Source organism: Suricata suricatta, chromosome 11 (genome assembly GCF_006229205.1).
Source record: "Suricata suricatta isolate VVHF042 chromosome 11, meerkat_22Aug2017_6uvM2_HiC, whole genome shotgun sequence".
NCBI classification, from domain to species: Eukaryota; Metazoa; Chordata; class Mammalia; order Carnivora; family Herpestidae; genus Suricata; species Suricata suricatta.
The window spans coordinates 38347059-38372247 of record NC_043710.1 but is presented as its reverse complement, the minus strand read 5'-3'; the positions used below and the strand labels follow the sequence as shown (position 1 = coordinate 38372247).

The 25189-nt window shown below is 45.1% G+C and overlaps 1 protein-coding gene across 2 annotated transcripts in view; it reads left to right on the top strand.

The window, feature by feature from the left end:
• The window catches only part of NAV2 (neuron navigator 2), a 373160-nt gene that overhangs the window by 313201 nt on the left and 34770 nt on the right, over positions 1-25189 (top strand). The window contains exons 18-26 of one of the 2 annotated variants that reach the window (XM_029956496.1): positions 1698-1858; positions 3870-4058; positions 10294-10346; positions 15452-15475; positions 15588-15662; positions 20376-20459; positions 20842-20953; positions 22299-22444; positions 25069-25077. In XM_029956496.1, coding sequence (XP_029812356.1) covers positions 1698-1858; positions 3870-4058; positions 10294-10346; positions 15452-15475; positions 15588-15662; positions 20376-20459; positions 20842-20953; positions 22299-22444; positions 25069-25077 — 853 coding nt within the window. The remainder of the gene's footprint in view (positions 1-1697; positions 1859-3869; positions 4059-10293; positions 10347-15451; positions 15476-15587; positions 15663-20375; positions 20460-20841; positions 20954-22298; positions 22445-25068; positions 25078-25189) is intronic. The other variant, XM_029956497.1, reaches the window with a different exon arrangement.

Below are 25189 nucleotides of genomic sequence, written 5' to 3'. Positions count from 1 at the left end.
CTTATGGTCGCAGCCGTCACTTCTCCTGCTCCTTAAACATCTCGTTCTTTGTAGCATTTGCTGCACCCTGCACTCAACATTAAGTGCTTTTGCAAAAAAATGGAACTTGGAATGAAATGTTTCATTGCTGTCATGTATGTCTGTAGTTAATAACCTGCAGCTCTTAAGGCTGAGAGCATTTTGAACAGTAATATGAGGTAGGTATCAATGCTGCCTTTCAGTAGGAGCTTGAGGGAAGCCAATTCTGAGAATCTAAGAATAAAAGGATTGAACATTTCCCAACAGACATCCTCTGGGAGGAAGTTTAGCACTGTGGCCATGGAGAGGGGGGTTGGCGAGGCCTTTTGTGCTTAACAATTTTCCTCATGCCTTTGAGGGCTGCTTGTCAGTACCATTGTTAATACTTCCATGATGGCCACTCGTCATAGGAGTTTGACACTGATGCCCAACTATTGCCCTAAGAGGAAGCTAAGCCCTCTAAATATTAATATTTTGAAATGTTATGTATGTATGTATAGTTCTGCAGCAGATCTATTCTTTCAAAATGATGCAGCTCTGGGGTTTTTTAATCGTTTTTTAAAATTTCAGAATAGGGCTGTGTGCTAGACTATCTTCACGCAATCGACGTGACCTAGAAAGTTGCATGTCCACCAACCATAGCTAAAACATTAAGGGAGAAACTTGTTTGTGTCCCCTCCCACTCTGCCCCCTCCCTTCCTCCACATTCACGTCCAATGCCAAAACACCAACAACTCTTTTTCTTGAGTCCAGAGGACCCCTCTGTTGACCTAATCAGTAGTTACCCCATGGTAATCTGTATCTAAGTCCAAAGGTTACACTGGCCACTGTGCATTTCAGACATTTGAGATGCTGCCTACGGGCATAATGAGAAGAGCATGGATTTTGGAATCAGACATAAAATGGATCGAAATCTCAGCACGTGATTCAAGGCAGACCCTCCCCTTCACTAAATGTAAAATGGGAATAACAGCATCTGCATTGCTGTGTGGGTTGGAGGCATGGGCGAGATAAGTCTGTGACGCCCCCAGCTCATCGGAGAGGTTCAGTACTTCGTGACCAGATAGATTTTCAAATAAAGGAGGAGGTGGGCCTGTGACTTCTGTGGAACCCAATGATTTGGTGTTCCTTTCACGGAGACTTACTGATTGATGATTGATTGCAGCAAGCACCGTAAACATCAGGATCCTCACGCCTTCTGTTTCATGTCTGGTTTCCAATACACTGGGATCTGTGGCCACTTACTTGAACTCTAGAATTCAGACGCTACGAGTTATCTAATTAAAATGCCCTCGGAGCTCTGACAGCAGCTCATTTTGTTGCTCCAGTCCTGTCAAGGAGCGGGGTGGGGGTGGGGGCTTTGAAATGACACTATCATGAATCAACATGCTACAGTTACGCCCAGAGACGGCTCCTTTGAGTCTTGCTTTCTTTATGTATTCCCCTCCACACTGAAAGGAATTAACAGTTTTTTCCAAAGGCAGCCAAGTAGCAAAAAAGGTTTGGAGAAACTTCATAAGTTTCAGGATGTGGAGTGATGTGGGTTTTTTTTTTGTTGTTGTTGTTAACATCATCTTTGGATCTGTATTTCCTTTTTGTATATTTATCATCAGCTCCACAGAGTTCATTTCCCTAAGTGTTGTTCGCAGTTAATCCCAGCCTAATTTCTGCCTGCCCAGGTATACTCCCACCTCCCAGCTTCGCACGCAAGAGGACGCAAAAGAATGGTTGCGGTCCCACTCTGCAGGAGGCCTGCAGGACACAGCCGCCAGCTCCCCGTTTTCCTCTGGCTCCAGTGTCACTTCACCCTCCGGAACAAGATTCAACTTTTCCCAGCTTGGTGAGTAGCCTCTGATCATTAGCTGCGTTGATCAGTTCCTTGGGGTGGAGGTTAATCTTCTATTTTTAAAAGAGCAGGCGGTCACATCCGTGTCTGATCAGCCCTCAGCAATGTAATTCGATAATAGGAGATTGATGGCAAAAGAACGAGAAGAAAAAAATAGAAGAGATTTTGGTACTCTAGTCAGTAATTTATTTATGTGTTTGATGTAAGTAGGGCAATAGCAAAGAGCAAACCGTCGCATTTTTGAGAAGAACATATTCCGTTTCTGAGACCTCTGAAGATGCAGATTGATAATCTGAAGAGGAGCATACCCCATGGTCTGTCATCTGCGTTGCTCTGTTAAACTGGAAAATAAAGATGGGGTTTTGAGTGAACAACTATTCTTGGAAATGCCTACTACTGACATAATGCTTTGACTGGCACAGTGGGGAAAGGAAAAGAATTTGTAACGCAGTCCCTGCTGACACGTTAATGGATTCTTTTTTAGAGGAACAAACACACCCACATAGACTCATAAATAGGGTAAAAGAGAACAATCCAAAGCTTTATATGACACCATGTAATAAAAACTGGAGATGCTCAGGGAGCAAGGAATAGAAAAAGAGAAGTCCAGTCCTGGCTAGAATCACTGGGAAGGGGCGCACCTGGGTGGCTCAGTTGGTTAAGCGTCCAACTCTTGACTTCCGTTCAGGGAATGATCTCACGGCTCAGGGATCGAGCCCTGTGTCAGGCTCTGCGCTGACAGCATGGAGCCTTCTTCAGATATACTCTCCTTCCCTCTCTTTCCGCCCTTCCCCCATCCAAACTGAATCAATAAATATTTTTTTTAAATAACTGGGAAGGATGGGAGCTGAGCCTTCAAAGACTGATGGAAGGGGAATCATCTTGCTCAGTCTGGTCTCGTTCTGCAGAGGACAGCCTTTTCTCAATATTGTGAATAATAAATATGGAATTGCTTTTAAATATTTATTCTGGGGAGGGGCAGACAGGAGAACAGAGGATCCGAAGCAGGCTCTGTGTTGACAGGCTGAGAGCAGTGAGTCCTGTGTAGGGCTTCAATTCCCAAAATGCAAGATAATGACCTGAGCCAAAGTCAGATGCTCAACTGACTGAGCCACCCAGGTGCCCCAAAACACAGAATCTTTATATGACAGGTGTGGTTTGTCAATCAAGTAAGGCTGACTTTTCACTTTTAATAAACCGAATGGATATTTTGGAAATACTATACTGAAATGGATAGAATTTTAATTAATTAATTAATTTTAATGTTTGTTTATTTTTGAAAGGGAGAGAGACAGAGTGTGAGCGGGGAGGAGGAACAGAAAGAAAGGGAGACACAGAATCCAAAGCAGGCTCTAGGCTCTGAGCTATCAGCACAGAGCACGATGCGGGTCTCAAACCCATGAACTGCGAGATCATGACCTGAGCCGAAGTTGGACACCCAGCCAACTGAGCCAGCTAGGCACCCCCAGGATTTTAATTTTAAAAGCCCATTTGGGCCAAGGTGGACGTGCCCCTTTGCACTGACGCTCTTTAGGCACCCTTACCCAGTGTGCCCCATCGGAGGCAGTGAGACCCTGTGTTCATATTGTTCTTCCCGGAGTAACTTTTGGAGGCAAGAGTTTCTTGTCATGCACAAATGCTTCCCGTTTGATCAAAAGCCTGGTTGGACTATTCGGGGCTTTGGCTTTAGAGGGAGTTGTTCCAGATGAGCCCAGGGAGTAATTAGCTCATGCCTGAAGGGTGACACTAGCTTGTTCGAACGTGCCAAGTTGGAAAGCTGAAGCCCAGAGCCTTGCTTTGGAACTGACCCACCTTTCCTCCCTTATTTTTAGCTCTCAGTTTGTTATTCAAATGCTGGTGTGACTACCTTCTAGAAAACAGACGAGGGAGGGAAGTTGGCATGGACAGATATGGCTGATACTAATCAGTCCCCTCGTCGTCCCCGTCCAGGATTTGAACAGAGACATGAACTTCCAACCTTTCAGTTCCCTTCCTTTTATTCCAGCGAGCCCCACCACTGTTACCCAGATGAGTTTGTCCAACCCAGCCATGCTGAGGACCCACAGCCTCTCCAACGCCGATGGGCAGTATGACCCGTACACCGATAGCCGGTTCCGGAATAGCTCCATGTCCCTGGACGAGAAGAGCAGAACCATGAGCCGCTCGGGTTCATTCCGGGATGGGTTTGAAGAAGGTAAGCAAGGAGGTTTACCATCTCAGGTTATGCGGAGTAGTTGATTGGCCCTCCATACAGAGTTCATGACCAGAGAGCCCACCCCTAAAGGTTTCCAGCCAGCTCTCTCACTCACTCTGGGGGTTGGGGCTGGGGAGCTCTGAATAGCAGGGTCTGGCTCTTCATTGACCTCGCAGGACTTCAGGGAAGAGGCTGCTGAAGAAACATGAGTGAACTTGGAGCTGACCAAGTTCCATTCTAGGCTTCTGCCTTTTGGACTTGGGCCACTGCTTCTTGGCATGTGCCTCCATCTTGAGGCTCAGCTGCTGGCTCACCACCTTGGCAGAGTGAATTTCTGGAGAGTTAGTTCATTTCCCTGTGCTGACGCACCCTTGTGGCTCTGGGGGCCCGTGGGCAGCACCAGAAGTTTCTAGTTCTCAAGCCCCAGTTTATTAAGTTTATTCAGTTAAACCCTTTCCCTTCAGGTATGCCCTTTTTCTTCTTTGCTCACAAATTGTGAATGTTTTGGATTGGACCTTTATCTTTTACTCATTTTAATAAGAATTTTGGGGAGAAAATAGCTGTGGGCATCTTTGCCAGCAGTCTTCCTAACTCAGTTCATCTCTCTGCCCCTTTGTTCTTTCACTTCAGGTGTTAGCTAGGGAGGCAGGCAGTCAAAATGCTATGGAGGGACATCAGCCCTACTCCCAAAAAACTTCCCCGGGAGGGGAGGATAAGACATTCGAATCAGTACTCACTTGACTAGTGCTTAAAAATATGGCAGTCTGAATCTAGCTCCCCTACTTAGGTACATGATCTTGGATGGGTTGCTTTATGTCTCTGTACCTCCATTTTTTTAAATTTGTGTTTTTACTGACAAAACGAGAGTGGTCATGGAACCCAGCTCATAGAATTATGAGAATTCAATAATATATACAAATGTTAACCTAGTAACATTATTATTTGTCCTAGCCGGTAGAGTCAGTGTCAGCAGGGATGTCCTAGAAGCTGGGAGTCCCCAGCTAGGGGATGAAGCCCAGGCTAAGGCCATGGCCCTAGTTATGCCTTTTTTTTTTTTTTTTTTTTTTTTTGGGTCAGTGACGGAAGAGAATGTGGTGCTTCCCTCTACTCTCAGCCCCTAAAAGAGTGGGCAAACAGTATGCCCAGCATCCTTCTGGGGGACAGAACAAAGTTGTCTTAAGAAATCCCTGAGCAAATCAAGAGGGAAAGAAACACAGAATAAAAGCTTCTGCTTTTGTCCAATATATGTTTGCAAAAATTGGCAAGAGTTTAGTTACAGGGCAGTTGCTCCCTGGTTCATCTTCCTAGAGACTTGAGTCCCTTCACCCTGATTTAAGTGTCACTTGCATCCAGTGACATGCAGTGAGCGACAGGGGACAAGTCTATAAATCCCTATATGGGAGCCCGCTGGGACAGAGAAGATTAAGGAAGGGTCGAGCCTGAGTTACCAAAGAGTGTTTTGCTGGATTGAAGAGCTAGAAATGCACGTTCTAACCACTCAGAGCAGTAACAATAGTGGATATGTTGGGGCGCCTGGGTGGCTCAGTCTGTTGAGCGTCCGACTTCAGCTCAGGTCATGATCTCACAGTTTGTGGGTTCGAGCCCCACATTGGGCTCGGTGCTCCAGCTCAGAGCCTGGAGCCTGCTTCCAATTCTGTGTGTCCCATTCTCTGCCCTTCCCCTGCTCACACTCTGTCTCTCAAAAATAAATAAATGTTTAAAAAGTTTAAAAAAACAATAGTGGATATGTTGACCCTAAGGTGAAGGAATAGGCAGTTTGTCGTGAACTCTTTTCTCGTCAGTGTGCTAGCCAAAGCATGGTGGCAGAGCCCCCAGCCCTCTGGCGATGGCTCACATAGGGAGCGTGTCCTGTGCGGTGACTATCTTCCCTGCCATGTGTGTACCTGAGTGAGCCGTGTTCAGAACTGAAACTTGTCCAAACAAGCAGACTTCGCCTCATAAAGATCCAGAACCATTACAGTATCATCATCAGAGAGCCTTTATTTATTCCGTCTGGACCCAAGCTGTCAGGCAGCATGCCCGCGGAGTATCTGGGATGTCAAAGTGACATTGATAAAAAATGCTTGCCCACAAGCAGTGTCTAGACTTTTGTAAACCCTAATGATTCATGGTGACATGGAACTGAAGGGCAGAGGTAAAAATCCAATCTGAGGGGTAGGAGGTAGGGACTGCTGGCGATATCCTATGGACACATAACAGTTTCACCTTTTGGGAAATTTCACATCAGATGGATTTTCTTCCAGGGATGTTTCATCATGAAAACAAAATAGAGCGTATGCAGTTGGGTGTTTTCAATTCCACTGAATAAAGACTCTTTTTTTTTTTTTTTTTTTAATTTTTAAATCCCAGGGTTGTGGAAACAGTTGGGGGAAAATTTTACATCTCATGTTTGGACCAAATAGAACCTCCTTAGAAGCATCAGTTAGGTATATCATATGTCAGAAAGCAGGACAGAGACTTAAGAATTAGCACAAGTATTTAGGTGAGGCTTTTGTGGGATTTAATTAGCACTTCCCATTTTGAAGGAAGTGGGAATCATAAATATGTAGATGAGGTGCAGGCATGGCCCAGATGCAACCTTTCAAAGTTATTTCAGGTAAATTAATTTCCATCAAATGCATTATGCAATCTTAGAGTCAACTTTAATAGCGTACATTTAGGAAGATGCTTGAGGCATTTTTTAAATGGATGTCTTTGGAGGAAAAAAATTCAGGGACTTTACCAATCATCTCTAATTGCTAGTGCAATCTAAATTGGTTCTTATGGAATCCATAGGAATAGAACAGCTTTATTTTTTTTTCCAACTCACTTGTGTTTCTAGCCCCTGAGGTATATTTGTGATTTAAATCCTGGCAAGTTTATTGTTAGCCATGAGACCTTGGGTAAGGGACTTGGCCCTGCTCAGCCCATTTCCTATTTGCTAAAAGGTAGAAAATAATTGTACCTGCTTCAGAGGATTGAGGGGAAGATTAGGGGAGATAAATCCCAGAAAGCATTTACTGCAAAATGACTTCGAAAGACATTTATAGCAAGCATTCAATCCATGGTGGCTATTGTTATAATTGTCATGTTTTGTTTTATCCTTTTCCCCAAGGGCCATTTCATTCCTGTTTTATTTATGGCAAAATTGAGGCAGAAGAAGAAGGAGGCTGGGGACTAAGGTCCTAAACTCTTGACTCTCAGCCCTCTGTTTCTCCATTCAGTCCTACCTTGACGTTTGGCTCTGCCTTGGTCACAGCTGGGCTTTTTGACCAGCCCCTTCACCAGTGTGCTCTCTGTTTTCACTTATGCTCACCTTCCAGAAGGTGGCCCAGTAGCCATCGGAATGGTGTCTCATTCTCACGGGCTCCTCTGATCATACCAATGGTGGAGCAAGAACTAGCATACAATGCCTATTGCACATCCTCTCCTCCCGACTCACTGTGGGTGCTTGGCCACATCACTGCGCCTCTCTGGGTCTTAAATTACTCTTTTGTTTATTGGTGGTAGTGATTCCTGCCCTGTCTGGGAAGATTACCTACAAATTCTCTGTGATGACAGTCACTTCAAGCATAGTATAAATGAAAAAGTGCTTTGATTAGCATGAAGCTGAGTACACACACATGTATTATATATGAGATGCCAAGTATAGAAGCAGGAGCATTTCATTGCTTTATTGGCTAGAATATGCCCTGTTGGTTCGCTGTGTCTAGAGCATATATATATATACACACACCCATACACACATCTGTGCTTTAAAGAGGAATGAAAACATGTTTTTCTCAAATACGCATTTTTCGCATGTTTGATTACAGCTTGTGTCTGTGTAGAATAGATGAGGGGCTGGGGATACCATTCTAAAACACACCAGAAGGCTTTAACAAAAAATGTTTTCCCGAAACCAGTAAGTCTAGTAAAACCAATAAATCAAGGGCAAAATGTCTCCAGACTTCTGGTCAGCAGATCCTATTCCTGAATGCTGTATGACCTTAAGCAGACCATTTAACCTGTCTGGATTTCAAATTGCTCAGGGGCAGAGATAGCCCACACAAGTCCGTGTTATGCCTCGTAGCTTCAGAATTTTAGAGCTATGGGTATAGGGTGGAAAACACATGGTGTGCCTTTGCTGCTCAGACTTTGTATGTCTTGCGTGCATTTTGCTGTCCAAAAGTATCCAAGCCACAGAACCCAGGCTCTGACTTGGTTCAGTTCACTTGAAACCAGGCCAACTGTAATGGTTCAGGCAAGCCACATTCAGTTTGGGGTTGACTCTGAAAAGCAAGGCATCTCCTTTTGGACCACAGCCTTGCTATTGCTATTTACCAAGTAAGAGGAGTTAATTGCAGAGAAAAAATAATTACCTCCCCTGAAGCCTGCCAGATATGCTGTTCTCTGCCTGTAGCCTTAGGCTTGCACCAGGATATTGCAGAAGGCAGTATCAGTAGGTCTGCATACGAGCTGGAGAGAGAGAAGAAAAAACTTCCATTTTCCAGCAGCCCAGTTCCCTGCAGCAGCCCTGTGCTGGCAGAGAAGGTGGTGAGATTGAAGGGCATAGCTGAAGGGTGCTACATATTACCCACGTCTCTTCCTCCAACTTGGCCTCAGATATAATCTGCCCCCAGTGCCCATGTCATCGGCCTAAAGTAATTTACCCCTTTAGAACGTTAAGCCACTAGGTTGAAGCGTGAGAGGTGTCCGCTATATGTGAACGTATCAACACTGAAAGCTGTTATTGGCCATGGGCCAGAAATGTCATGGATGGAAGAAGAATGGAGGAGAGGATCTGTAACCCTACATGTTGCTAAGGAAGGTGGATGTGAGTGATGGTATAAGGAGAGCCTCAGAAAAGTCACCTTCTAAGAGAGAAGAGGACTGGAAAGGCAAGCAAAGAACTGTGTGGGGTCAGAGGAGGTAGGAGGTACAGCCAGGGGCAGGCGGGCAGGGAAACGAGGGAACGTTCATGGAGAGATGTTGTCTGAGCTGATCCTGGTGATTTGGATAGGCAGAAATGAGAAGCTTCCTAAACAAAGAGAACTGCACGGGCAGAGACTCTGAGGCAGATGAGTGCTATGAAGGGTGTGCTCGAGAGAGAAGTGCAGGATTGAGAATGTGATAGGAACACATAAAGGAAGAGCAGGAGGTCAGGAGGTATACCGGAAGATGGTGTGGAGACACCTGAGTGGTGGTCGGATATCTTGTGGGCAGGTAGCTTCTGGCGACTACTGCTCTAAGTTGAGTTCACTTCTTGGGTGGTGAGTGCACGTGGAAAGTTCCTCCCCAGCCTCCCACTCTCAGACCACGGGGATAGCTAGTATGGGGGTAGAGCATTCCACTCGTGGCCGGGAAAGCTGTGCCCAATTAAAGGTCTCTGATGTCTCCACAGGCATATTTATATCTTTCACAAAGCTGTCTGGAGATTACTAAGAAAATGTCATCAAGGAATTTAGTTCCCAGAAAGAGAAGTCAGCTAGGATACTCTGTCCGAGACAAGACCGTGATTTAAAGTGGTATGAAAATAATAAGATGTCTCCACTGACTGGGGACAGGAAGGGGCATGAGGAGGGTATGAAGATGGTTCTAGGTCAAAGGTACCAGGCAGACACAGAAAAGAAGATACCACTTGCTTGTCATTTTGTACACATGGTAGAAATGGAGAGAAGAATCTCTATTTCAGTAGATACGTCTTTTAAACAAGTGTTCTACTATGAGTACATCTAGAATGAATTTACTCTGGGCAACAGCCAGCCTCCTGTGTTCATAATAATTGGCCCATCTTTGTGCAGACACAAGTGAAAGTTGCTAGCAGGGTTTAAATATATAGGCAATACAGTCTCAACCCTAAAGGAATACATTAGAAGAAGAGAAATGAGTACAATGTGATGGAATGGAACAGCTAACATGTTGCCTCTGGGTAATAAAATTATGAGTTGCATAGATTATCACAGTATGTTTTTTTAACACTTCTCTATACTTGAAAACTTTTATTTAGTAATTATGTATAATTTTCATAGGGGAGAAAGGTATTTAGAGGCCTTAGGGAAAAGAAAATGTGCTAAAAGAAAAGAGACTCCCTTAGCAAATTACTCTTTGACTCTGACCTATCACCAAATCAGGAAAAGTTGGGTCAAGGTGAGATTAAGCTGCCTGTAATGTTGAGCTTCTCTTCCTCTCTCCCTCTTAGTCTCCATAGTAGCCGGTTCTACAATTCATCTTTTTTTTTTTTCTTTTTAAATAGTTCACGGATCCTCGCTCTCCTTGGTTTCCAGCACATCATCAATTTATTCTACAGTGAGTATAAATCAATGCTGTGTGGATGGCTATGATCATGAGAGCTGGGGCTCCTTTATCAAGTGTATCAAGAATAAAATATAAAATCATTTCTCCTAGAGAAAGTATTTCTGTTATAAAGGGATCGGGTTTTTTTATGTTTTCTTTTTTAAATTTATTTTTGAGAGACAGAGACAGTGTGAGCAGGGGAGGGTCAGAAGGAGAAGGAGACACAGAATCTGAAGACAGGCTCCAGGCTCTGAGCTAGCTTTCAGCACAGAGCCCTATGCCGGGCTCGAACCCATAAACTGTGAGATCATGACCTGAGCCGAAGTCTGAAGCTTAACCAACTGAGCCACCCAGGTGCCCCTTAAGGGGATCATTTAATAGGGAACAAGATTTGAAATTCACAAACAGCTGTGGATCATAATGGATCAACCAATAAATCAGGAACTGACTTCTTTGTTAAGGTGTCATTGTGCCTTGGGTGGTAACTAGTTAGAATGTGTGAGAAGCCTTGGCCACCTGCTGGTAGCCTTAGAAAAGAAAGGCCTTAAGTAACTTACTAATCCTCTGTCTGCCTCAGTTTCTTTATCTATAAAGTAGAAAGAATAGCAGTCCCTACTATGAGGGAGATGACATTTCACAACAATATAAGTTCCTTGAGGACAAGGACTTTTTCTGTTTTTATTCCTCGTGCCTAGAACAAAGCCTGGCATACCGTAGGTGTTCAAAAAATAGGCTTGAATAAAATAAGAAAATGCATGTGAAGCACTAAATATAGTGTACACAACACAGAGTAGGCTCTCTTAAAAGTTGGCTATCATCACTGAGTGGTCTACTGAACAAAAGCCAAATATAATCAAAATACGGTACTGGATTTGTTCAGAGGTGTTTACTTTTTATAGCTATGTGCATAAGTATTTAAGAATTGGAAATTTTTTAGGCCTTGATTTGATGGAGGACAGATATTTTGGTAATTCAGTTTTTGGTAATGCCAGGTTCCTGGGCTTTATACATAGCAGGACACACTGTATATGGCCCCTTATAAGTTTAAAGGCCATCCTGGAGTCAAGTTAAAGCGACCAGAGCCTAACTGTTCTTTCTTAGGCCAATAGCAAGAGCAAGCAGACTTCAGTAATTGCTGACGTGCTCTGATTTGAAGGACCTAGAAAGGATCTTTTCTGCTCTGACCCACCTTGCCCCTCCACCTCCAAAATACCTTGCTCCCCAGCCAGTCATCTTGTCTGAAATTTCATCACAGAGTCCTCACTTTCACTAGTAAGAGGGATTATTGAAGCCATTATCTACTAAGAAACCCATAGAGACGACCTTCTAATTATCAACTAGTACATACCGGAAATCCTGACTTCTGGAGGGAAACTCTGACATAGGTGCCAAGAGAATAATTTTAAACCTAGATTTACTACTTTGACAGGATTTACTGGCCCTGTGTGCACCAGGCTCTGGGCTAAACCCCAAGGATGTGGTGCAGGCGGGGAGAGGAGGCTGCTGCTGAAGGAGGAGGCCAGATGCACCCAAGGACCCCTAGGGACATGGGACACTAGTTCCATAGAGTGGGTGTGGAGTGGCTAACACAGACATCACCATCCCCAAGTCCCTTGTTTTCCCAGCAGAGTGCCCGGGTTGCCCATCAATGCTGAGCAGAAAAGTTATTTTCAGAAGAGTGAAAAATGGGGGCTGGCCTGCACCAGCCAACCTTGGAGGGAAAGAGCATGAACTTCTCCCGCTGTGAGCATTCAGACATAGGAAGCCATCACTTGCATTTCCTGGCCGCGCCGCCTTCGTGCAGACCGCCAGAAGCTCTTGTAATCCGAAGCCTCTCAGTAGCTCTTGATCTGGGTGTATGGATAGGAAGCTGATGTTTTCATGAAATTTCAAATTACTCTTTTTGAGTTGATACAAATTCACACATTATCAAAGACCTAATAATAAGTTTCCACTTCATGTTTAACTAGATAGCAAGAACCCCAAGGCCTAATCTTTGTTTCTTACTCCCTGTATGACTTTGTACAAATTCCATTATTATTCCGGGTAGCTGTCATCTTGTCCTTGCTGGCAGGAAGCCAGGTGGTCTCGGAAGTTGGTGCCCACAACTTCTGACAATTCCACCAAGTCACTGAGTCACAGATTCCCCTATACTGTCCTTTACTTGTGCCCTCTCTGAGCATATAGGTTACTTTTACAGACTTAAAAAAATAATGTCTAACATTTGAACGTTTTTGTGCTAGAATAGTCTGCGAATCCCAAACTGTATCTGCCTACATGGCTACCACCTTGCATGGACATGTGGTCTCACATCTACTATAAGCCACTTGGCGATAATAGAATTCTGAGACTCAGACACCTTTGTAAATGTGAAGTGAATAAGTTCTCATTCTAAAAAGATATGATCGGAGCTTCGTAAGTTGCCACCAACCCAGACCAAAGAGTCTGTTTAATAGCTGAGTGTTTTAAAGGCCCTTATTGGATGATAATAGGTTTTTCCCTAAAACCTCTAATTCTCGGATATTCAAGAATGCTCATTCTGGCTGAAAATTGCCTGTGATTTTAATTATAAAGGAAAGAAAAGGCAACAGTTGCTAAACAACCGCCGCGAAGAAGTCATGGAGTAGACTTTCCTTCGGAGTAGAGAAAATCTAAGACCCCACATCTGGCATTAGACTGGCTCTCTCGGGCGGTAGAGGGCAGGGACTGCTAAGTGGAGACGGGCTCCCGGCTTCACTTAGAGTCCCCAGAGCAGCAGCCGTGGGTAAGATGGAAAAGCTCATGGTGGCTCCAGGCTGCTGTTGAGAACAGGGGTCCAAGCCTGGAGATAGTGGGCAGAGGGACAGTGGCAGAGGTATGGGGAAGGAGTATCATACCCGTGGGTAGGAGTGTTTAGAAGTGGGCTTGTCCTCTATGGATGGGTCAGCCTGCCGACAGATCTCCATCAGCCTCCCAAATGTTAGATAGCTGTGACATTCTCACTATTAACTTTCTCCTTTGGATCAGACTCAGAAGTCAAGGCCTTCATGAGAATGTAGCTGCAGTAAAAGAGCAGGAGAATGTGCTTGTTAAAATCATAGACTCTAGAGCCAGACCACCTTGGGTCCAATCCCAGCTCTCCTTCTTAACAGCTGTGACCATGGGCAAATTATTCAGCCTTCCTGTGCCTCAGTGTCCTCATTTTTGAAATATAAGTGAATAGTGTTAGTACTTACTCAAAGGGTTGTTATAAGGACTAAAGGAAGAACAAGTGGAAAGTGCTTAGAACAGTCTCTGGCACGTAGTAAGCATTCAATAAATGCTACTTATTACCAGACTGTAAGCAGCATGAGGTGAAGGGCTTGGTCACACTCACAGCTGTATGCCACGTTCTTAAAACAGTGCCTGGCACATAGTAGGAAATCAGTAAATATTTGGTGGGTGGTGGTAGTGGGCATGAATGGAAGAACAGATAAAAAAGAAGGATGGATGAATATTCCCAGAGAGGGAAGAGGAAGTCCTGAGGACACCTCCCAGAGTTCTCCTGAAAGCCTTTTTTAGATGAGTGTCCAGCTGTGTGACTTCAGGCAAGATAACCCAACCTCTCTGTGCCTCAGGAGAAATACAGACCTCCTCTGTAGAGTTACTGCAAGAATTAAATGATTTGACCCCTCTGTTCCTAAAAACCAGTTGCTGTTGTTAGAAGCCAACTGGAGGAAGGACCTTCCTGAGCAGGATCAGGAGTCAGGGCAGTGGGGTGAAGAGCTCAGGGAGATCAGACAGGAAACAGCCCCCCACCTGCCCCAGCCAATGGGTGTAGGGTCTGCAGGATCTAATGAATTATCTTTCTCATTCTGAACTAATAGAGAAGTAGACACCAGAGGCAGATGCTAATTTTTTTCTTTTAAATAACAAGGTTATCACTAGTAAAATTGGTTTAGGACACACATCTAAGACCCAAGGACAAAACAGTCCTTACTGATTTTCACTCGCCTACCTGGCTCCCAAGCCACTGCTCCAACCCTGGGGAAGTGCGAATGGAGGGGTGGAGAGAAGGTGGGAACACTTTTAACATTGCCCAGAATCAGGGGGGAGGGGTGTCTTCCTTTATGGGCCCGGTGAGAAACCAAAGAGAGCAAAGAAAGCTTCCCCCTGCTCAGGTTCCCCTTATGGAAGGAGAGAGGTAATCTTATGGTCCCTGCTAGCAGGTGGCTGTGTCACCATAGACACAGGGCCCTGTATGGAAGATTGTGCCAGTAGGAGGGCCCATAGGCATCACCTTTACTTCCCAGAGTGGCAGGTAACTGGGAGACTTGAGCTGGGGCAGCAGGAATGTGAAGGCCCCGTCCATCCTCACAACCTGGGGAATCAGCATGCAGGCTGATGGGGCTCCCAGCTTCCCTCACTTTGGAGGAAGTGCCCCGGAGAGAGGAGAGGGAGGAATGACACGGGCAGTTACCCTGTGAGCAGTCCTTCTTTTCCCCCAGCTAGGATTGCCAGATTTAATACAGAATACCCAGTTAAATTAGAAATTCAAATTCACAACAAATAATTTGAGGGGCACCTGGGTGGCTCAGTCGGTTAAGCATCAGCTCAGGGCATGCATGACCTCAGGATGTGTGAGTTGGAGCCTGCATCGGGCTCTGTGCTGACAGCTCAGAGCCTGGAGGCTGCTTCAGATTCTGGGTCTCCTTCTCTCTTCCCCTCCCTCACTCTCTCTCACAAATAAACAAACATTTTAAAAAACCAGTGAATAACTTTTTGATATAAAATGTCCCCAGGGTGGCATGGGATACACTTATTTTTACTTGCTAAATCTGGCGTCTCTGCCCTGGCTCTTTCCCTCCTCCTCACCTGAACTTATTATCTCCACATGGGAGCAGAGGGGCTCCTCATAACCCAAATAATTAGAGTGTTGTTCTCCTTCTTCCTAATTTCTTAAAATAATACGCTATTTGTATTTGGCCATTCTGATTGGTCAAATTAACTGAACCAGTTTATCCAGAAAAATAACACCAGGAATGAAACCAGTCACTTCAGGACTTCTGTAAGCATCCAAATCTGGTGTTCCACACAGGCTACCCTGTGCTGTTCTCTGTTCCTCAACTGGTCTAATCTGCCTTATGATTTCTTTACAGCCAGAAGAAAAATGCCAGTCAGAGGTAAGGAACGGTTTGCCCGCTGGGTTCGCTCTGTCACTATTAGCAGTTCCCTCACCCGGCTCCGGCTGGGAATGGACGCGTACAGCGAGTAACTGTCCCTTGCCATCTTTAGATTCGCAAGCTGCGGCGGGAGCTGGATGCCTCCCAGGAAAAGGTGTCCGCTTTGACCACCCAGTTGACGGCAAACGTGAGTACAGATAGAGGCTGGTGGCCATGGGAGGAGGGGCAGCCACTGCTACCTTCCAACATTATGTCACAGCCGCTGGCCCCTGAGGACCAGGGAAGCAGTGCAGCATGAAGGGCCTGGGCTTTTAGCATTGTGAGCGTGACCGTCCGCACTGGCACTTCCTGGCTCTGCATTTCGGGCAGATTCTTTAACCTCTGAGCCTGCATGTGCCCCTCTGTGCAATGGCGATGGCAATACTTAGCTGTCTGGGTTGTCCTGTGATCGGTACTGGAATATATTAGGTGATCAGAAAAGTTTGTTTCCCTTTTCTTCCTTTCTGAAAATTTTCATCTTAAGGAGGAGGAAAAAAAAAAAAGAAAGCAAAGGCTCCAAATAAATAGCTGACTGTTCTATAATTACAATATGCACAATTACGTGTTCAGGAAGTGCTGCCAACCAGCACTCAATTCAACAACTGTTTATGTGCCAACTATGCCCCAGGCACCGTGGGTTCAACAGCAAAGCAAGCACCGTCACTGTCATCTTAGTGTTCTTTGGTGCAGCAGAGAGACAAAACAATTTTCTGTGATAGGATAACTTTAGAGAGAGAGAGAGGCAGAAGGTTGTGGGAATATGGAGGAGGAGCACGTAACTCAGTCTTGTGGTGTGTAAGGTCAGGAAGGGCTTCTTGGAGGAAGTGACCTGAGGGATTCTGTAGAGGGGAGGATGCATGGGGAGGGCAGCATTCTAACCAGTGTACCTATATATATGTCTTGGTACCAAAGCCCCGGGTGAAGATCTTGGTGCATTTAGAAACTATAAGTAAGCCCATTGTAATTACAGTCTATAGCTTGGATATGAGGCGGTGGTCAGGGTGGAAGAAGAAGGGAGATTGGGAAGAGAGGCGTCAAAGAAAAGCCAGGGGCAGGTCACCGCACACTGGCTGTCCGCTGTTAGGCAGAGGGTTTGGGTTTCCTACTGAATCCGTGTGTTTCAAACAGAGCAATGGGGTAGTTCAGTTTCTTCCTCGTGAAGCTTGCTGACTGTGGCATGGTTGTGTAATTAAGGGGTCCGAGTGGAGGCAGAAACCTTTGGTCTGCAAAGGAGCCCTGCTGAGCAGTGAGGCTGAAGTTCAGAAGGCAGAGCCTGAGGTTTTAGAAGGCGCTGGGATGCTCCTGAAGCAAGGCTTCCTGCCGGGAGCACGCAGTCCAGTCTGAGACCACAGTACATGTGTGTGAGCCTGTCCGAAAGCAGCCTGCGCAACCCTGTGGGATGCCGTTAAGATGCAACTTCAAAAGGTTGTCTTCCTTGGACCAGGAAGCTGAGTCAATACTTAGATTAATCATTTACCTGGAGTTTTTGCCCAGCTAATTCCTGGCTTGAGCCCGAGTCAGCTGAAGGAAATGACATCTCAAAATCTGCACAAGAAGTGCTTCATGCAGTACTTGACCTTGATTACAAGCTCAGTAACTGGTGACTTTGCTCACCGTTGTTCATTCTCTTGAGCTCTCACATGTCTGGGAGTCCTTGAATTTTTTTAAACCCTCACATACCAGGCGGCTGTGTGTTTTGTTATTCTCCTTTATTTTCTTTGCTTCTTCCACCGCCAGTAATGCTGTCAAAAGAACATCAGAAATTGATGTGAGATCTGAATTTTGAAGCTTAGAAGTTACTTAAAAAAGAAAAAAACAACCCAGAGGTATTCTGTGGGTTAGTGTTCATGCGGGTACCATCCGAATCCAAAACAAAACCCCAGACTCAGTGAGGCAATCTGGATGTAATCCCAATATGAGATTTAACAGCACCCCTCATCCCTGGTTAAAAACTACTGCTGTCGGGGCACCTGGGTGGCTCAATCAGTTGAGCGTCTGACTTTGGCTCAGGTTATGACCTCACGGCTCATGAGTTTGAGCCTTTCATCGGGCTCTGTGTGGACAGCATGGAGCCTGGAACCTGCTTCAGATTCTATGTCTCCCTCTCTCTCTGCCCCACCCCCGACTCACCTTCTGTCTCTCAAATAAACAAATAAATAATTAAAAATTAAAAAAGAATTACTGCTGTCAATTGGTGCCCTCTAATCAAAAAACAGCTAAATTTATTTATCAAAAACCTTGGGTTAATTCCTCCAGTGACCTCGTGCTGCCCAAAGAACCTTACATTGGGCCATTTGGAACTCTACCCTCTGTTTCAAAAGAGTCAGAGTGAGGTCCCTTACATCATTATTATTATTCTAAAAGCGTGTTTCGCTCCTCACAAAAGCCATTGAAATCCAGTATTGTTTCAAAGTAAATATTTAGTCTTACCGCACACCACCGGCAGCCCTAACATGTTTTATTGTCTGCCATCTTTCTCACAAGCCAAGCTGTGTTTGTTTTTCTAGGACAAACTACTCAAAGCCACCTTCTCTGGGTGTTTTTATACCACTCGTGTTTGTTTTCCTGGGAATGTGAGAATGGCACTTGGTAAGAAGGCTTTTGCATGGCTTTGAACCAGGCTCAGAACAGCCTCTCCGCCTGTGTTTTCACAGTTGCTCATGACCCAAAGTCCGTCCTTTCTCTCGACAGCAAAATGCGAACCTCCGGTTCTTCAAGGCAAACATGGCTGCTTCTTGAAGTTTGCAAAAACACTTCTCAACAGCTAGTCTTCTTGGGTTAGGTTTTTGTTTTTAGCTGAATGGAAAGTGCCAGTGCTACAAGTAGAATCCTGGGGGGCAGTCAAAGAATGGAGATAAATGGAAATTCAGTCCTTTAAATTTAACCTTGGCGCTCTTTTGAAATGGCAAGGTTAACAGTCCTTTCTTTTAAACATCTTTGCCCTGGCCCTGTTTCCTTCATCCACTATGTAAACTGTCTTAAACTGACTGGCTTTGCCATGTTCTCTCCAGCGAACTAAAGCGTATCTCTCGATGTCGAACTGCAACGGCATTTTCTCAATTTTTCACAATTAGAAGGCAATGCAATCAGAAAGAAACTGCCTAATCCACTTAACATTTTTATTACAAGAGGTCCTGCTTCCTCCTACTACAGCTCTTACGAAAAACACCCAAGAGTTTATGCTAGATATGTCTTCTCCTCACCTCTCCGTGCTTGATGAAGTCTAGTGATCAAGGCCTCTGACTTCTCAGATCTCTCCTCTTCACAGGGACATGTCCACTGACCCTCTCCACAACCCAGGGCAGTGTCCCACCCCTCCCCTGGTTCTCACCCCACTTGTATTCCTCACTGAGTACATCAGCCATATTTTCCTCTAGAATGTTACACACATGATCAGATCTCACTTCTCCCTCCCAAGACTCCCATTTGCTCTGTCTTCTGTGTCTGCCCACCCCTTCTCCTAGAGCCCTGGACAGTGAGTGTATTACTGTCCCCGCCGGTTTCTCATCCTATCTTCTATTGCTTTCCCAGTCCCCAACCTATTCCTTTCCCCACAGTGTGCATTCATTCCTGTGTTTTGCAATTCCCTAATTGTTTATAGGCCATTTTCACCTGTATTGTTTCACCTAAGGCTCACAGTAACCCTGGGAGGAACATAGATATTGCCCCCATTTTATAGATGGAGAAACAGAGTCAATAGAATTAGCTCACTTGTCCATTCTTTATTCTTTTTTTTTTAATGTTTTATTTATTTTTGATACAGAGAGAGACAGAGCATGAGAGGGGGAGGGGCAGAGAGAGAAGGAGACACAGAACCGGAAGCAGGCTCCAGGCTCTGAGCTAGCTGTCAGCACAGAGCCTGACGCGGGGCTCGAACCCACGAACATGAGATCTGACCTGAGCCGAAGCCGGAGGCTTAACCAACTGAGCCACCAAGGCGCCCCCATTCTTTATTCTTGATTTTAACCATATTATTAGGATCTCAGTCAACCAACCAATATTTCACCTGCCGCTGTATGGAGGGAGGAAGAGGTTTCATGTTAGGACACAGCTTGCATCTTACCCTTGAAGAGGGTTGCAGAGAAAGGGGCAGGTGGAAAACCATCACATTTCTCAATTCTAAGATACATGGTTTTTTTCCCTACATTTTTAACATCTCTGAACGTGGGATACACATTTTTCAAGATGTCCTAGTACTGTAGAGAAGAATGGCGTGTCTGATGTTGTGTTCTGACAGAAGTGTATAAAAGTAGAGAGGGACCTTGGGGGAAAGTCATAACTCCCTGGAGGAACCGGGGACTGTTTCTCCAAGGAGGTAGCAGATGGGCCTTTCGGTGACTTTTTATTAACCAGGACTATAACAAGCAAAATATGCCAACCACTGTGTTCATCCATCTCTACAAACATGCTCTCCTGTGAGCTTGGCGTTTGGTGAACAAAAGCGCGATGGAGCAGAGGAGACAGACATGAAGCAGCAGTCACAGGAGTGCATGTGTCTCTGATGGTGACACCATAATGCACATAGATCAGCAGTCCACGTGCTTTTGAGAGTGAACATGAGGGAGCCAATCCATGCTGAAGGCGTGAGCTTAGATCTCTTGAGAAGGGTGTGTAAAAATCAGGGAGGCAACGGGGAAAGCACATATAAAGGCCCTAAGGTGGGAAGAGGTGTGGGATCTTTGAGGATGTAAAGAGCTGGATCCCAAAGAGAAGCGGGGAGTGAGGCTCCAAAGGCTGAAGAATTAGACCGGAGCTAATTCATGTGGCCCCAGCGAGGATTTCAGTCCTTAAGACCCAGCACCCAGTAGGTTCTCTTGCCTTGCAAGGTGCTCTAACCGAGGTTGTGTCTTTTCTCCTCCAGGCTCACCTGGTGGCAGCCTTTGAACAGAGTCTTGGAAACATGACCATCCGGCTCCAGAGTTTGACCATGACAGCTGAGCAAAAGGTAAAGTGAGAAAGAGTGCTTTCCTCCTCCCTGCTTGGAATGCACAGCCAACCTAAAAATAATACACCCTTCCGTTCCAGAGAGTACCGATTTTAGCGTACGTGAACTATTAGAAATGAATCGTAATGAGTAGGTCAGTTGAGTGCAAATGTGACTGAGCTGGAGGAGTGGCCACAGCATCAGTGACCTGTGTCACAGTCCTATTTCCATTGTTTCTGTGTGCTTATATGCCCGTTGAAAATGAATGCAACTTAAATGTAAGGGACAGAGGTTTTGTGGGACTTCTTCATTCCCTACCCGCCTATGCTGAAACTGAGTTGTGCTTCATTTAAACTCTGTTCAGAATGATTGTAGGGTGACTGTATTTTTTTGTGTTCCCCAGGATTCAGAACTGAATGAGTTAAGAAAAACCATCGAGCTGCTAAAGAAACAGAACGCAGCTGCTCAGGCTGCCATTAATGGAGTAATTAACACACCAGAGCTCAACTGCAAAGGTAAAGGAGGGAGATCAACTTCAGACCAACAACCTGCTCGCCCTTAGGAACCCTCCCCTGACAACATGCAATGCAGCCTCCCTGCCCTGGGGTTGGCGTCCCCATCAGCCACTCAGGTCCCAGGAGGCAAACACTTTGAATCCAGGTCCTCCAGGCCTCCAGGAAGATAGCACTTTTGGCTCAGCCTCTTCCCTAGTGTGTCACAGAAAAAGGGAAGCAGGTACATTTCATTGGCAAAGTGTCCAAGTGTTTCGCTTCACTTATGCCCTTACCCTTAAAGCCCTTAACCTCAGTCATGCTCTGATATTTCCATATTGACTTGGGCTCACCTCAGTAAGCATCTCTTGTTTGTCCTGGGAAATATTTCTGAGTAAGTTGCTTCATCCTCATATGTCTTACTTGAGGAGGAATGGAGTTGTGAGAATGTGTTTCCTTTCGCAACGGTGACATTAATAGTAATGGTAGAAGTAACAGTGGTTTATGGAGCTAGGATTTATGGAACATGCACTGTGTTCTCAGCCCTCTACTCAGTGTTTTAAATTATTTATGATCTCATATTCCTTCCACAACAACCCCATGAGTACAGTGCTGGTCCTTTCCACATTGGGCTGATTGAGAACTCAGAGTTATGGAGGCAAGAGTCACTTCCAGAGTGTAAGGTGCAGACATGGGACTAGAACCCAGGTCTCTCTGACTCTAAAACCAACGCTCTTCGATTTAGTTCTGTGCTTGTGCAGAAAACTGGCTGCAAACTTTATTTCGGTATCACTGCTATTTCAGACAGTGTGATTTCTGGCATCACCATTATTTCTGCTGTCAGGCCTCCTGGAGAGTAATGACAGAATCGAAATGGGAGGGATTGGCAAGAGCTGGGCAGCTGAGTAAGCGCAGAGAGCATTCCAGGAAGAGGGAATACACATGTTAAGAGCCTGAGATGAGAGGGGCTCGGCATTTCCAAGGAGCCAAAAGAAGGTTCATGAGGAAGGAACCTACAGAGCAGAGTGGGGTTCAGGGTGGCCTGACAACACAGGTGACTGTGCAATGGTTCAAAAACATGATTGGGCACCTCTCTCAAGCTTAAGAGAGCTGGTGTTAGGCAGGGATTCTCTTGATGCCACCCCTGACTTCTGTTTGGGCAAGTGGATAAAATGGGTCCCCATTTAATTGACTGAAGAGGGCATAGCATCCATGTGCTCAAGGATCTTTAAGCCAGCTGCTGAGAGCAGCAGGTGATGTCTAATGGGAAGTACTCGGGCGTGTGTGGGTTTAGGTATAAAAGTCATTCCCTGGGACAAAGGACTGGGCTCAAGGCAGCAGCTGCTGATCTCCTGCCTTGGGTCTCCAGGAAATGGTACCTCCCAGTCTGCAGACCTCCGCATCCGCAGACAGCACTCCTCTGACAGTGTCTCCAGCATCAACAGTGCCACTAGCCACTCCAGTGTGGGCAGCAACATAGAGAGTGACTCAAAGAAGAAGAAGAGAAAGAATTGGGTGAGTGTGCAGCCAAAGACTTTCGTGGGTACTAACAGACTGGTGTCCCCCCGAAAGAGCCCAGGCTAGCTCATAACTTGAGAGCATAGGCCTTTGGGATTGGATCCAAAGAATCCTGTGGATATGTTTCCACTGAATCCAGTGCTGTGCTCAGCCAAATGCCAGGACTTAAGAAATCATCACCACCTTGTAGTTTTTCTGTTTCATGAGACTTTATGTGGCATACCCCTCTTTCATTTCGTATACGTGTCATGTCATCATCATCACATGGTAGCCACAAAGTTCCAGGCACTAGAACGAAGATACTCTTAAGTGGTTTCTTCTTAGTTATTTGGGGTTGGGGGGGATGTGTATTACTACTTACCCATCATTATTCATAATCCTTCTCTGTTTACTGACACAATTGACTATGATAGCATTTAACCAACTTTTCTCTAAATGGTTTTTGACGACGTCCTGTAAGTAAAAGTGTCATGGTGTAGGGGCACCTGGGTGGCTCAGTCCGTTAGCATCCACTCTTGATTTTGGCTTAGGTCACAATCTCACAGTTAGTGAGTTTGAGCCCCCCTTCGGGCTCTGTGCTGACCGCGAGGAACCTGCTTGGGATATTCTCTCCCTCTCTCTCTCTCTCTCTCTCTGTCTCTCTGTCTCTCTGTCTCTCTCTTTCTGTGAAATAAATAAATAAACATTTTTTTAAAAGTGTCACGATATAGATGTTAGGAGTGAGGGCAAGGTTTCAAACTGGAGAGTTGTACTTCAAAATGGCAAGTTTAATAGACGCAGTTTCCAATGCACTGTTTCTCCATATTTTCATAATCCCAATAAACTGCTTGAATTTCTGAACAGTGGTGTCTTGAAGAGTATTCTCCCATTCTCCTGGAAATATTCCACACCTACCATTTTTTTAAGTAGGTTCTATACCCAACATGGGGCTTGAACTCACGATCCTGAGATCACGGGTCATATGCTCCACTGACTGAGCCAGCCAGGCACACCCTACCCACCCAATTTTAGTTGTGTGAAGACTGTGGAGTTCTGAGTGACATTTGCTGCTCCTTGTCTTCAGCACAGGGATACCCCAGGTTGACCTGAAAGGAGCTAGTGCTTCAAGGGCCCCATCTGTCAGTGCTGACCGCATCGTGTGTTCAGAGTACTTCAGTGTCCTCATTCATCCCATGTACTTCTCCCTCATTTTGTGTTATCTTGGATGGGTGGCAAGGTCTAGCAATAGAGGAGTTGAGGCTTGAGAAATTTCAGTTATTGAAGACTTGCACTGGAAGACTGTAAGGCCAGTTCAGTGCAACCCTCTTGTCATAATGATTAAGTTTTTTCTTTGTTACTAATGGCTTTCAGTCAACTCGTTTGCTGTGCCTTAAATAGGATTAACGTATGTTGCTGTTTCTAATATACTGTTGGTAACAATGGTCGGGCTTGATTGTCAAAGTGATGAGAAAAAATTCTTTTATATGGAAACAGTGTTTATCCGTTTTCTCCAATTCAAAAAATAAAACATATTTGTTTGCTTTAAGACAGTTCTGGGTTGTTGGTAGAACTGGGGAGGATGGATAATTGACATTCTCAGATCATCCCAAAACTTAATTGTGTCTGATTTTAGCAGTCTCCTCTTCCACCTGGCCTTTTACCAGAGGTAGAGGCAAGGATTTAGGTTGATGGCTTGTGTACCAGATTTTTTTGTTTCTATAACTGGAAATAGGATGAAAAGTAGGAAATGAGATCTTGATCAACCACATGCTGGACACGCCATTCATTATGGATGAAATACTGATGAGTAAAAAAAAAAATCCCATTATTTCAGAATGGCCTGTTTCTAAATTCCTTAATGGCTACGAAGACCTCTAGGATGTTTGTGGAAGGAAAGAAATTGTTTAGGAAAAAGGAAATTAGCTTTTTAAAGGACCCTTTTTCAAGACAAAACTTAACTTTTTTGGTCTAGAAAATACATGCTCATGACTTTCAGAGAAGACCCTGCCCTTTAATTCTTTATTCTCATTAGAATAAATATTCTCACTAGACTTCTCGAATCAATCTCATGATATGAGGAATTGGTGAAGTACCAGTTCCTTTTTCCCAATATGGTTGATGAATTGCTCACAAATACCCGCTTTTTGAGTAGCAAGTGAGTTGGCTAGTTCTTTGTTTGTTGTGTCATTGTATGTGTATGCCAGGATCACAGGAACTCCTGAGTAGATCTTCCAAAGGACTGTGTTGGGGCCTAGGGCAGCAGTAAAGCTATTCTTGCTGAGAATAGAAGACACAGATATGCCAAAAACAAGCTAAGGCACAGCGAGATGGCTGATACGAGACAAAGTGTGAGAAGCATAGGAAGGTGGGGGGCAGTCATTTCAACTAGACAAAGAAGGTGGAAGAACTCAGAGTGTAAGGCTTTCCAGAAGCACTATTCCTTGCCTTTCCTCATGGAGGAAGATGCCCCTAATGCCCCGATAGATTCGCGTTCCTACCAGCAAATTCCTCTATGTGCAGTGCTTATGATTAGCCATGTTGTGTCTCAGAAATCCGAAGCTTTCCCTGTCACTAGCTTTCTCTGTTAAAAATTGTCTTTTTTCCTTCCCCTTCCCCATTTTTGCTTGCATTTTCCCTGGCAGGTCAATGAGGTAAGCAAGACTACCGTTAATATCAGATACCAAGCTAACCCATCCATTGATATGACTAATCTCACCCGCATCTGCCACCATGTCTGAGCATCCTGCTTTGTTGCTGTGTAAC